The sequence below is a fragment of the Oncorhynchus mykiss genome, chromosome 5, assembly GCF_013265735.2.
Source record: "Oncorhynchus mykiss isolate Arlee chromosome 5, USDA_OmykA_1.1, whole genome shotgun sequence".
NCBI lineage: Eukaryota > Metazoa > Chordata > Actinopteri > Salmoniformes > Salmonidae > Oncorhynchus > Oncorhynchus mykiss.
In genome coordinates, this window is record NC_048569.1 from 87,833,054 (window position 1) to 87,848,333 (window position 15,280).

At 47.2% G+C, this 15,280-nt stretch overlaps 1 protein-coding gene across 4 annotated transcripts in view; it reads right to left on the reverse strand.

Annotated features, from left to right (window-relative positions):
* The window catches only part of LOC110523029 (low-density lipoprotein receptor-related protein 8-like), a 363,891-nt gene that overhangs the window by 147,841 nt on the left and 200,770 nt on the right, over positions 1-15,280 (reverse strand). For all 4 annotated transcript variants that reach the window (XM_036978658.1, XM_036978657.1, XM_036978656.1 and 1 more), the window contains exon 4: positions 2,633-2,761. In XM_036978658.1, the coding sequence (XP_036834553.1) occupies positions 2,633-2,761 (129 nt within the window). The remainder of the gene's footprint in view (positions 1-2,632; positions 2,762-15,280) is intronic.

Here is a 15,280-nt window from a genome sequence, read left to right on the forward strand (position 1 = left end):
TTAAACTATGTTTCTTCTCTCCACAAGCCGAAACAAATGATCATGAGGAACATATATCCATCTTCTCTTCACTCACACTTTCATTACATTTAGTCAGTCTTTGATTATCTCTCAACGGAGGAGCTAACCATTATTCTATTTCTCTCTCTCTGTATTTCTCTCTCTCTCTTCTATATTTCTCTCTCTGTATTTCTCTCTCTCTGTATTTCTCTCTCTCTCTTCTATATTTCTCTCTCTGTATTTCTCTCTCTTCTGTATTTCTCTCTCTCTCTCTGTATTTCTCTCTCTCTCTCTCTGTATTTCTCTCTCTCTTCTGTATTTCTCTCTCTCTGTATGTCTCTCTCTCTGTATTTCTCTCTCTCTCTGTATTTCTCTCCCTCTCTCTGTATTTTTCTCTCTCTCTCTCTGTATTTCTCTCCCTCTCTCTGTATTTTTCTCTCTCTGTATTTCTCTCTCTCTGTATTTCTCTTTCTCTGTGTATTTCTCCCTCTCTCTGTGTATTTCTCTCTCTCTCTCTCTGTATTTCTCTCTCTCACTGCATTTCTCTCTCTCTGTATTTCTCTCTCTCTCTCTCTGTGTATTTCTCTCTCTTCTGTATTTCTCTCTCTTCTATATTTCTCTCTCAGTATTTCTCTCTTTGTATTTCTCTCTCTGTATTTCTCTCTCTTCTGTATTTCTCTCTGTCTTCTGTATTTCTCTCTCTCTCTGTACTTCTCTCTCTCTCTCTGTATTTCTCTCTCTCTCTCTCTGTATTTCTCTCTCTCTTCTGTATTTCTCTCTCTCTCTGTATTTCTCTCCCTCTCTATATATTTCTCTCTCTCTGTATGTCTCTCTCTCTGTATTTCTCTCTCTCTCTTCTATATTTATCTCTCTGTATTTCTCTCTCTGTATTTCTCTCTCTTCTGTATTTCTCTCTCTCTCTCTGTATTTCTCTCTCTCTCTCTGTATTTCTCTCTCTCTGTATGTCTCTCTCTCTGTATTTCTCTCTCTCTCTGTATTTCTCTCCCTCTCTCTGTATTTTTCTCTCTCTCTCTCTGTATTTCTCTCCCTCTCTCTGTATTTTTCTCTCTCTGTATTTCTCTCTCTCTGTATTTCTCTTTCTCTGTGTATTTCTCCCTCTCTCTGTGTATTTCTCTCTCTCTCTCTGTATTTCTCCCTCTCTCTCTGTATTTCTCTCTCTCACTGCATTTCTCTCTCTCTGTATTTCTCTCTCTCTCTCTCTGTGTATTTCTCTCTCTTCTGTATTTCTCTCTCTTCTATATTTCTCTCTCAGTATTTCTCTCTTTGTATTTCTCTCTCTGTATTTCTCTCTCTTCTGTATTTCTCTCTGTCTTCTGTATTTCTCTCTCTCTCTGTACTTCTCTCTCTCTCTCTGTATTTCTCTCTCTCTCTCTCTGTATTTCTCTCTCTCTTCTGTATTTCTCTCTCTCTCTGTATTTCTCTCCCTCTCTATATATTTCTCTCTCTCTGTATGTCTCTCTCTCTGTATTTCTCTCTCTCTCTTCTATATTTATCTCTCTGTATTTCTCTCTCTGTATTTCTCTCTCTTCTGTATTTCTCTCTCTCTCTCTGTATTTCTCTCTCTCTTCTGTATTTCTCTCTCTCTCTGTATTTTTCTCTCTCTCTCTCTCTGTATTTTTCTCTCTCTCTGTATTTCTCTCCCTCTCTCTGTATTTTTCTCTCTCTCTCTGTATTTCTCTCCCTCTCTCTGTATTTTTCTCTCTCTGTATTTCTCTCTCTCTGTATTTCTCTCTCTCTGTGTATTTCTCCCTCTCTCTGTGTATTTCTCTCTCTCTCTCTGTATTTCTCCCTCTCTCTCTGTATTTCTCTCTCTCACTGCATTTCTCTCTCTCTGTATTTCTCTCTCTCTCTCTCTGTATTTCTCTCTTCTGTATTTCTCTCTCTTCTATATTTCTCTCTCAGTATTTCTCTCTTTGTATTTCTCTCTCTGTATTTCTCTCTCTTCTGTATTTCTCTCTGTCTTCTGTATTTCTCTCTCTCTCTCTCTGTATTTCTCTCTCTCTTCTGTATTTCTCTCTCTCTCTGTATTTCTCTCCCTCTCTATATATTTCTCTCTCTGTATGTCTCTCTCTCTGTATTTCTCTCTCTCTGTATTTCTCTCTCTCTCTCTGTATTTCTCTACCTCTCTCTGTATTTTTCTCTCTCTCTGTATTTCTCTCCCTCTCTCTGTATTTTTCTCTCTCTGTATTTCTCTCTCTCTGTATTTCTATCCCTCTCTGTATTTCTCTCTCTCTGTTTATTTCTCCCCCTCTCTGTGTATTTCTCTCTCTCTCTCTGTATTTCTCCCTCTCTCTCTGTATTTCTCTCTCTCTGCATTTCTCTCTCTCTGTATTTCTCTCTCTCTCTGTATTTCTCTCTCTCTCTCTCTCTGTATTTCTCTCTCTCTCTGTATTTCTCTCTCTCTCTCTCTGTATTTCTCTCTCTCTCTCTCTCTCTCTGTATTTCTCTCTCTCTCTGTATTTCTCTCTCTCTCTCTCTGTATTTCTCTCTCTCTCTCTCTCTCTCTCTGTATTTCTCTCTCTCTCTGTATTTCTCTCTCTCTCTCTTTGTATTTCTCTCTCTCTCTGTATTTCTCTCTCTCTTTATTCCCCCCCGCCCGCTTCAGTCTTACCTGCGGAACATTGGTTCTCATCCGCTCCGTTCTCACAGTCCCTTTCACCATCACATCTCCATGACAACGAGACACACTTGCTGGTTGACCCCCCACAGTCAAACTTCTCAGGTGGGCACGTCTGTCGACCTATCAGTGGAGGGAGCGAGAGAGAGAGAGAGAGAGAGTGAGAGAGGAAACATCACAGTCAGTCAATGAAACAGTCAGATAACTCAGTTATCATGTTACTCAAATCGATCCCGCCTCAAATGTCTGAGTAAGACAAAAAAACAGACACAGTCAGTTTGACACCAGGTCAAAAACACACACATACACACACCGAGAGCACACACTCAAACACACACACACACACACACACACACACACACACACACACACACACACACACACACACTCAAACGCACACACTGAGAGCACACACTCAAACACACACACACACAAACAAACACACACACACACACTGAGAGCACACACTCAACCACACACACACACACACACACACACACACACACACACACACACACACACACACACACACACACAGAGAGCACAAACTCAAACACACAAACACACAAAGAGCACACACACACTCAAACACACACATACACACTGAGAGGACACACTCAAACACACACACACATCGAGAAAACACACTCAACCACACACACACACACACACACACACACACACACACACCGAGAGCACACACTCAAACACACACACACACACACCGAGAGCAAACACACGTACACACACCGAGAACACACACACACACACACACACACACACACACACACACACACACACACACACACACACACACACACACACACACACACACACACACACACACACACACACACGGCAGGGTAGCCTAGTGGTTAGAGCGTTGGACTAGTAACCGGAAGGTTGCGAGTTCAAACCCCCGAGCTGACAAGGTACAAATCTGTCGTTCTGCCCCTGAACAGGCAGTTAACCCACTGTTCCTAGGCCGTCATTGAAAATAAGAATTTGTTCTTAACTGACTTGCCTAGTTAAATAAAGGTAAAAAAAAAAAAACACACACACCGAGAGCACACACACAACCACACACACACACACACATACACACCGAGAGCACACACTCAAACACACACACACACCGAGAGCACACACTCAACCACACACACACACACACACACACACACACTGAGAGCACACACTCAAACACACACACACACAAAGAGCAAGCACTCAAAAACACACATACACACCGAGAGCACAAACTTAAACACACACACACACCGAGAGCACACACTCAAACACACACACAAACACACACACACACACACACACACACACACCGAGAGCACACACACCGAGAGCACACACACGTACACACACCGAGAGCACACACTCAACCACACACACACCGAGAGCACACACTCAACCACACACACACACACTGAGAACACACACACACCGAGAGCACACACACGTACACACACCGAGAGCACACACTCAACCACACACACACCGAGAGCACACACTCAACCACACACACACACACACACACACACACACACATACACACCGAGAGCACACACAAAGAGCACACACACACACTCAAACACACACATACACACCGAGAGGGCACACTCAAACACACGCACACACACACACACCGAGAGCACACACTCAAACAAACACACACACACCGAGAGCACACACTCAACCGCACACACACGTACACACACCGAGAGCACACACTCAAACACACACACACCGAGAGCACACAATCAAACACACACACACACACACTCAAACACACGTACACACACCGAGAGCACACACTCAACCACACACACACACACTGAGGGCACACAATGAGAGCACACACTCAAACACACACATACACACCGAGAGCACAAACTTAAACACACACACACCGAGAGCACACACTCAAACACACACACATCGAGAGCACACACTCAAACACACACACACCGAGAGCACACACTCAAACACACACACACCGAGAGCACACACACAGAGAGCACAAACTCAAACACACTCAAACACACACATACACACCGAGAGGCCACACTCAAACACACACACACACACCGAGAGCACACACTCAACCACACACACACACACACACACACACACACACACACACCGAGAGCACACACACGTACACACCGAGAGCACACACTCAAACACACTCAACCACACACACACACACCGAGAGCACACACTCAACCACACACACACTCAAACACACACTCAAACACACACATACACACAGAGAACACACACCGAGAGCACACACTCAAACACACACACACACACACACTGAGGGCACACACAAAGAGCAAGCACTCAAACACACACATACACACCGAGAGCACAAACTTAAACACACACACACACCGAGAGCACACAAACAAACACACACACACACACCGAGAGCACACACTCAAAAACACACACACACACATCGAGAGCACACACTCAAACACACACACACCGAGAGCACACACTCAAACACACACACACCGAGAGCACACACTCAAACACACACATACACACCGAGAGCACACACTCAAACACAGACACACACACACACACCGAGTGCAAACACTCAAACACACTAAAAGCACACACACAGACATGAACATGAACATACACACACAGCGTTCCTTCCAGCGAAACCAAGTGGCGCAGCGGTCTAGGCTCTGCATCTCAGTGCTAGAGGCATCACTACAGACCCTGGTCCGATCCCGGACTGTATCACAACGGGCCGTGATCAGGAGTCCCATAGGGCGGCTCACAGGCTCAGCGTCTTAAAATAAGAATTTGTTCTTATCTGACTTGCCTAGTTAAATAAAGGTTCAATTAAACAAAAATACAATTAAGAAATAATACTACTGTTCCTGTTCCCCAGCTAACCAATGGGGTTCCTGGAGTGATAATACTACTGTTCCTGTTCCCCAGCTAACCAATGGGGTTCCTGGAGTGATAATACTACTGTTCCTGTTCCCCAGCTAACCAACGGGGTTCCTGGAGTGATAATACTACTGTTCCTGTTCCCCAGCTAACCAATGGGGTTCCTGGAGTGATAATACTACTGTTCCTGTTCCCCAGCTAACCAATGGGGTTCCTGGAGTGATAATACTACTGTTCCTGTTCCCCAGCTAACCAATGGGGTTCCTGGAGTGATAATACTACTGTTCCTGTTCCCCAGCTAACCAATGGGGTTCCTGGAGTGATAATACTACTGTTCCTGTTCCCCAGCTAACCAATGGGGTTCCTGGAGTGATAATACTACTGTTCCTGTTCCCCAGCTAACCAATGGGGTTCCTGGAGTGATAATACTACTGTTCCTGTTCCCCAGCTAACCAATGGGGTTCCTGGAGTGATAATACTACTGTTCCTGTTCCCCAGCTAACCAATGGGGTTCCTGGAGTGAGAATACTACTGTTCCTGTTCCCCAGCTAACCAATGGGGTTCCTGGAGTGATAATACTACTGTTCCTGTTCCCCAGCTAACCAATGGGGTTCCTGGAGTGATAATACTACTGTTCCTGTTCCCCAGCTAACCAATGGGGTTCCTGGAGTGAGAATACTACTGTTCCTGTTCCCCAGCTAACCAATGGGGTTCCTGGAGTGATAATACTACTGTTCCTGTTCCCCAGCTAACCAATGGGGTTCCTGGAGTGATAATACTACTGTTCCTGTTCCCCAGCTAACCAATGGGGTTCCTGGAGTGATAATACTACTGTTCCTGTTCCCCAGCTAACCAATGGGGTTCCTGGAGTGATAATACTACTGTTCCTGTTCCCCAGCTAACCAATGGGGTTCCTGGAGTGATAATACTACTGTTCCTGTTCCCCAGCTAACCAATGGGGTTCCTGGAGTGATAATACTACTGTTCCTGTTCCCCAGCTAACCAATGGGGTTCCTGGAGTGAGAATACTACTGTTCCTGTTCCCCAGCTAACCAATGGGGTTCCTGGAGTGAGAATGCTACTGTTCCTGTTCCCCAGCTAACCAATGGGGTTCCTGGAGTGATAATACTACTATTCCTGTTCCCCAGCTAACCAATGGGGTTCCTGGAGTGATAATACTACTGTTCCTGTTCCCCAGCTAACCAATGGGGTTCCTGGAGTGATAATACTACTGTTCCTGTTCCCCAGCTAACCAATGGGGTTCCTGGAGTGAGAATGCTACTGTTCCTGTTCCCCAGCTAACCAATGGGGTTCCTGGAGTGATAATACTACTGTTCCTGTTCCCCAGCTAACCAACGGGGTTCCTGGAGTGAGAATACAACTGTTCCTGTTCCCCAGCTAACCAATGGGGTTCCTGGAGTGAGAATACTACTGTTCCTGTTCCCCAGCTAACCAATGGGGTTCCTGGAGTGAGAATACTACTGTTCCTGTTCCCCAGCTAACCAACGGGGTTCCTGGAGTGAGAATACTACTGTTCCTGTTCCCCAGCTAACCAATGGGGTTCCTGGAGTGAGAATACTACTGTTCCTGTTCCCCAGCTAACCAATGGGGTTCCTGGAGTGAGAATACTACTGTTCCTGTTCCCCAGCTAACCAATGGGGTTCCTGGAGTGATAATACTACTGTTCCTGTTCCCCAGCTAACCAATGGGGTTCCTGGAGTGATAATACTACTGTTCCTGTTCCCCAGCTAACCAATGGGGTTCCTGGAGTGATAATACTACTGTTCCTGTTCCCCAGCTAACCAATGGGGTTCCTGGAGTGATAATACTACTGTTCCTGTTCCCCAGCTAACCAATGGGGTTCCTGGAGTGATAATACTACTGTTCCTGTTCCCCAGCTAACCAATGGGGTTCCTGGAGTGATAATACTACTGTTCCTGTTCCCCAGCTAACCAATGGGGTTCCTGGAGTGATAATACTACTGTTCCTGTTCCCCAGCTAACCAATGGGGTTCCTGGAGTGATAATACTACTGTTCCTGTTCCCCAGCTAACCAATGGGGTTCCTGGAGTGAGAATACTACTGTTCCTGTTCCCCAGCTAACCAATGGGGTTCCTGGAGTGAGAATACTACTGTTCCTGTTCCCCAGCTAACCAACGGGGTTCCTGGAGTGATAATACTACTGTTCCTGTTCCCCAGCTAACCAATGGGGTTCCTGGAGTGATAATACTACTGTTCCTGTTCCCCAGCTAACCAATGGGGTTCCTGGAGTGATAATACTACTGTTCCTGTTCCCCAGCTAACCAATGGGGTTCCTGGAGTGATAATACTACTGTTCCTGTTCCCCAGCTAACCAATGGGGTTCCTGGAGTGATAATACTACTGTTCCTGTTCCCCAGCTAACCAATGGGGTTCCTGGAGTGATAATACTACTGTTCCTGTTCCCCAGCTAACCAATGGGGTTCCTGGAGTGAGAATACTACTATTCCTGTTCCCCAGCTAACCAATGGGGTTCCTGGAGTGATAATACTACTGTTCCTGTTCCCCAGCTAACCAATGGGGTTCCTGGAGTGATAATACTACTGTTCCTGTTCCCCAGCTAACCAATGGGGTTCCTGGAGTGATAATACTACTGTTCCTGTTCCCCAGCTAACCAATGGGGTTCCTGGAGTGATATTACTACTGTTCCTGTTCCCCAGCTAACCAATGGGGTTCCTGGAGTGATAATACTACTGTTCCTGTTCCCCAGCTAACCAACGGGGTTCCTGGAGTGATAATACTACTGTTCCTGTTCCCCAGCTAACCAATGGGGTTCCTGGAGTGATAATACTACTGTTCCTGTTCCCCAGCTAACCAATGGGGTTCCTGGAGTGATAATACTACTGTTCCTGTTCCCCAGCTAACCAATGGGGTTCCTGGAGTGATAATACTACTGTTCCTGTTCCCCAGCTAACCAATGGGGTTCCTGGAGTGAGAATACTACTGTTCCTGTTCCCCAGCTAACCAATGGGGTTCCTGGAGTGAGAATACTACTGTTCCTGTTCCCCAGCTAACCAACGGGGTTCCTGGAGTGATAATACTACTGTTCCTGTTCCCCAGCTAACCAATGGGGTTCCTGGAGTGATAATACTACTGTTCCTGTTCCCCAGCTAACCAATGGGGTTCCTGGAGTGATAATACTACTGTTCCTGTTCCCCAGCTAACCAATGGGGTTCCTGGAGTGATAATACTACTGTTCCTGTTCCCCAGCTAACCAATGGGGTTCCTGGAGTGATAATACTACTGTTCCTGTTCCCCAGCTAACCAATGGGGTTCCTGGAGTGATAATACTACTGTTCCTGTTCCCCAGCTAACCAATGGGGTTCCTGGAGTGAGAATACTACTATTCCTGTTCCCCAGCTAACCAATGGGGTTCCTGGAGTGATAATACTACTGTTCCTGTTCCCCAGCTAACCAATGGGGTTCCTGGAGTGATAATACTACTGTTCCTGTTCCCCAGCTAACCAATGGGGTTCCTGGAGTGATAATACTACTGTTCCTGTTCCCCAGCTAACCAATGGGGTTCCTGGAGTGATATTACTACTGTTCCTGTTCCCCAGCTAACCAATGGGGTTCCTGGAGTGATAATACTACTGTTCCTGTTCCCCAGCTAACCAACGGGGTTCCTGGAGTGATAATACTACTGTTCCTGTTCCCCAGCTAACCAATGGGGTTCCTGGAGTGATAATACTACTGTTCCTGTTCCCCAGCTAACCAATGGGGTTCCTGGAGTGATAATACTACTGTTCCTGTTCCCCAGCTAACCAATGGGGTTCCTGGAGTGAGAAAAAAACCTGCTGTACAATACCTCAACTTTACACTTGGCCCAGACAGCCAATCTCTGCTCTCCCTTTCCACAAATTCTACAACATCACCCCTCTCCCCATCTCTCCCTCCTCCCCCCTTTCCTCAAACAACACTGCTACCACACCTCTCTCCCCATTCTCTCCCCAAACCCTTTCCAACACTAGCCAGAGGATGCCCAATAGAATTATATCCTAGATTATACAATACCCCCCCCCCCACCCACCCCCTCTCCTCTCCTCTCCTCCCCCATTTCCAGCCAGAGAGGACCCAATAGAATTATATCCTAGATTATACACTACCCCCCCCCACCCCACCCACCCCCCCCCCCCACCCACCCCCTCTCCTCTCCTCTCCTCCCCCATTTCCAGCCAGAGAGGACCCAATAGAATTATATCCTAGATTATACACTACCCCCCCCCCCCAACCACCCCCTCTCCTCTCCTCTCCTCCCCCATTTCCAGCCAGAGAGGACCCAATATAATTATTTACTAGATTACACACTACCCCCCCCCCCACCCCCTCTCCTCTCCTCTCCTCCCCCATTTCCAGCCAGAGAGGAGCCAATAGCATTATATCCTAGATTACACACTACCACCCCCCCCCCCCCCCCCCCCCATCCCATCTCCTCTCCTCCCCCATTCCCAGCCAGAGAGGACCCAATAGCATTATATCCTAGATTACACACGACCATCCCCTCTCCTCTCCTCCCCCATTCCCAGCCAGAGAGGACCCAATATAATTATATCCTAGATTACACACTACCCCCCCCCCCCCCCCCCACCCTCCATCCCCTCTCCTCTCCTCCCCCATTCCCAGCCAGAGAGGACCCAATAAAATTATATTCTAGATTACACACTACCCCCCCCCCTCCCCCACCCCACCCTCCATCCCCTCTCCTCTCCTCCCCCATTCCCAGCCAGAGAGGACCCAATCAAATTATATTCTAGATTACACACTACCCCCCCCCCCCCCCCCCCCCCCCCCCCCCCACCCTCCATCCCCTCTCCTCTCCACCCCCATTCCCAGCCAGAGAGGACCCAATAGAACTATATTCTAGATAACATTACACACAGTGTCAAACGCTGCTCCATCAATTCTACATTTTAGACTGCCACCGGCTGGCAACGCACCCGGCAACGCGCCATAGCAACCCGCCATAGCAACCCCCCAGATCAATATATTGTGCCTGCTGTGGGATTATTTCATAATAAAAAAATATTTTATTTGACATGATATTTTTTCAATGTTCGAGGTTCCTGGTGACACTGTGTATGAAATGGCACCCTGTTCCCTATATAATGCACTACTTTAGACCAGGACCCTGTTCCCTATATAATGCACTACTTTAGACCAGGACCCTGTTCCCTATATAATGCACTACTTTAGACCAGGACCCTAGTCCCTATATAATGCACTACTTTAGACCAGGACCCTGTTCCCTATATAATGCACTACTTTAGACCAGGACCCTGTTCCCTATATAATGCACTACTTTAGACCAGGACCCTAGTCCCTATATAATGCACTACTTTAGACCAGGACCCTAGTCCCTATATAATGCACTACTTTAGACCAGGACCCTAGTCCCTATATAATGCACTACTTTAGACCAGGACCCTGTTCCCTATATAATGCACTACTTTAGACCAGGACCCTAGTCCCTATATAATGCACTACTTTAGACCAGGACCCTGTTCCCTATATAATGCACTACTTTAGACCAGGACCCTAGTCCCTATATAATGCACTACTTTAGACCAGGACCCTGTTCCCTATATAATGCACTACTTTAGACCAGGACCCTAGTCCCTATATAATGCACTACTTTAGACCAGGACCCTGTTCCCTATATAATGCACTACTTTAGACCAGGACCCTAGTCCCTATATAATGCACTACTTTAGACCAGGACCCTGTTCCCTATATAATGCACTACTTTAGACCAGGACCCTAGTCCCTATATAATGCACTACTTTAGACCAGGACCCTGTTCCCTATATAATGCACTACTTTAGACCAGGACCCTGTTCCCTATATAATGCACTACTTTAGACCAGGACCCTGTTCCCTATATAATGCACTACTTTAGACCAGGACCCTAGTCCCTATATAATGCACTACTTTAGACCAGGACCCTGTTCCCTATATAATGCACTACTTTAGACCAGGACCCTAGTCCCTATATAATGCACTACTTTAGACCAGGACCCTGTTCCCTATATAATGCACTACTTTAGACCAGGACCCTGTTCCCTATATAATGCACTACTTTAGACCAGGACCCTGTTCCCTATATAATGCACTACTTTAGACCAGGACCCTAGTCCCTATATAATGCACTACTTTAGACCAGGACCCTGTTCCCTATATAATGCACTACTTTAGACCAGGACCCTAGTCCCTATATAATGCACTACTTTAGACCAGGACCCTGTTCCCTATATAATGCACTACTTTAGACCAGGACCCTGTTCCCTATATAATGCACTACTTTAGACCAGGACCCTGTTCCCTATAAAATGCACTACTTTAGACCAGGACCCTGTTCCCTATATAATGCACTACTTTAGACCAGGACCCTAGTCCCTATATAATGCACTACTTTAGACCAGGACCCTAGTCCCTATATAATGCACTACTTTAGACCAGGACCCTAGTCCCTATATAATGCACTACTTTAGACCAGGACCCTGTTCCCTATATAATGCACTACTTTAGACCAGGACCCTAGTCCCTATATAATGCACTACTTTAGACCAGGACCCTGTTCCCTATATAATGCACTACTTTAGACCAGGACCCTAGTCCCTATATAATGCACTACTTTAGACCAGGACCCTGTTCCCTATATAATGCACTACTTTAGACCAGGACCCTGTTCCCTATATAATGCACTACTTTAGACCAGGACCCTGTTCCCTATATAATGCACTACTTTAGACCAGGACCCTGTTCCCTATATAATGCACTACTTTAGACCAGGACCCTGTTCCCTATATAATGCACTACTTTAGACCAGGACCCTGTTCCCTATATAATGCACTACTTTAGACCAGGACCCTGTTCCCTATATAATGCACTACTTTAGACCAGGACCCTAGTCCCTATATAATGCACTACTTTAGACCAGGACCCTGTTCCCTATATAATGCACTACTTTAGACCAGGACCCTAGTCCCTATATAATGCACTACTTTAGACCAGGACCCTGTTCCCTATATAATGCACTACTTTAGACCAGGACCCTGTTCCCTATATAATGCACTACTTTAGACCAGGACCCTGTTCCCTATATAATGCACTACTTTAGACCAGGACCCTGTTCCCTATATAATGCACTACTTTAGACCAGGACCCTGTTCCCTATATAATGCACTACTTTAGACCAGGACCCTGTTCCCTATATAATGCACTACTTTAGACCAGGACCATAGTCCCTATATAATGCACTACTTTAGACCAGGACCCTGTTCCCTATATAATGCACTACTTTAGACCAGGACCCTGTTCCCTATATAATGCACTACTTTAGACCAGGACCCTGTTCCCTATATAATGCACTACTTTAGACCAGGACCCTGTTCCCTATATTATGCACTACTTTAGACCAGGACCCTGTTCCCTATATAATGCACTACTTTAGACCAGGACCCTAGTCCCTATATAATGCACTACTTTAGACCAGGACCCTGTTCCCTATATAATGCACTACTTTAGACCAGGACCCTGTTCCCTATATAATGCACTACTTTAGACCAGGACCCTGTTCCCTATAAAATGCACTACTTTAGACCAGGACCCTGTTCCCTATATAATGCACTACTTTAGACCAGGACCCTAGTCCCTATATAATGCACTACTTTAGACCAGGACCCTAGTCCCTATATAATGCACTACTTTAGACCAGGACCCTAGTCCCTATATAATGCACTACTTTAGACCAGGACCCTGTTCCCTATATAATGCACTACTTTAGACCAGGACCCTAGTCCCTATATAATGCACTACTTTAGACCAGGACCCTAGTCCCTATATAATGCACTACTTTAGACCAGGACCCTGTTCCCTATATAATGCACTACTTTAGACCAGGACCCTAGTCCCTATATAATGCACTACTTTAGACCAGGACCCTAGTCCCTATATAATGCACTACTTTAGACCAGGACCCTAGTGTCACGTTCTGACCATCGTTCGTATGTGTTTTCCTTGTTTTAGTGTTGGTCGGGACGTGAACTGGGTGGGCATTCTATGTTGGATGTCTTGTTTGTCTATTTCTATGTCTGGCCTGATATGGTTCTCAATCAGAGGCAGGTGTTAGTCATTGTCTCTGATTGGGAACCATATTTAGGTAGCCTGGGTTTCACTGTGTGTTTGTGGGTGATTGTCCTTAGTATCATGATGTCCTTGTTCTGTGTTAGTTTTACACAAGTATAGGCTGTTTCGGTTTTCGTTACGTTTATTGTTTTTGTAGTGTTTGTATTGATTCGTGTTTTACGTTTGTTCATTAAAACATGGATCGCAATCTACACGCTGCATTTTGGTCCGACTCTCCTTCTCATCAAGAAAACCGTTACAGAATCACCCACCACAAAAGGACCAAGCAGCGTGTCAACAGGCATGAGCAGCGCGAGGAGATGCACAATAAGGATTTCTGGACATGGGAGGAAATCCTGGACGGGAGAGGACCCTGGGCTAAACCAGGGGAGTGTAGCCGCCCAAAGGTGCAGCAGGAGAAGAGGCAACAGGAGCAGCCCAAAGAGGAAGTATGGACATGGGAGGACGAATTAGAAGGAAGAGGACCCTGGGCTCAGCCAGGAGAATATCGTCGCCCCAAAGAAGAACTGGAGGCGGCGAAAGCTGAGAGGCGCAGATATGAGGAGGCAGCACGACGTAGCGGATGGAAGCATGAGAGGCAGCCCCAAAAATTTCTTGGGGGGGGGCTAACAGGGAGTATGGCTACGCCAGGTAGGAGACCTGGGCAGACTCTCTGTGCTTACCGGGGGGCTAGAGAGATCGGACAGGCACCGTGTTATGCAGTGGTGCGCACGGTGTCTCCAGTGCGGGTGCATAGCCCGGTGCGGTATATTCCAGCTCCGCGTGTCGGCCGGGCTAGATTGAGCGTCGAGCCTAATGCCATGAAGCCGGCTCTACGCAGCTGGTCCCCAGTGCGTCTCCTTGGGCCGGCTTACATGGCACCAGCCTTGCGCTCGGTGTCTCCGGTTCGCCTGCATAGCCCAGTGCGGGCTATTCCACCTCGCCGCACTGGCAGGGCGACCGTGAGCATTCAACCAGGTAAGGTTGGGCAGGCTCGGTGCTCAAGAGCTCCAGTGCGCCTGCACGGTCCGGTCTTTCCAGTACCACCTCCACACCCCAGCCCTCCGGTAGCAGCTCCCCGCACCAGGCTTCCTGTGCGTGTCCTCGGCCCAGTACCACCAGTGCCAGCACCACGCATCAGGCCTACAGTGCGCCTCGCCTGTCCAGCGCTGTCGGAGCCCTTCTCCTCTCCAGAGCTGTCGGAGTCTCCCGCCTGTTTAGCGCTGTTAGAGCCTTCCTTCTCTACAGCGCTGCCGGAGTCTCCCGCCTGTTCAGAACTGCCAGTCTGCATAGAGCTGCCAGTTTGCAAGGAGCTGCCAGTCTGCATAGAGCTGCCAGTTTGCAAGGAGCTGCCAGTCTGCATAGAGCTGCCAGTCTGCAAGGAGCTGCCAGTCTGCAAGGAGCTGCCAGTCTGCAAGGAGCCGCCAGAGCTGCCTGTCTGCAGGATGCCGCCAGAGCTGCCAGTCTGCAAGGAGCCGCCAGAGCTGCCAGTCTGCAAAGAGCCGCCAGAGCTGCCAGTTAGCATGGAGCAGCCAGGGCCGCCAGTCAGCATGGA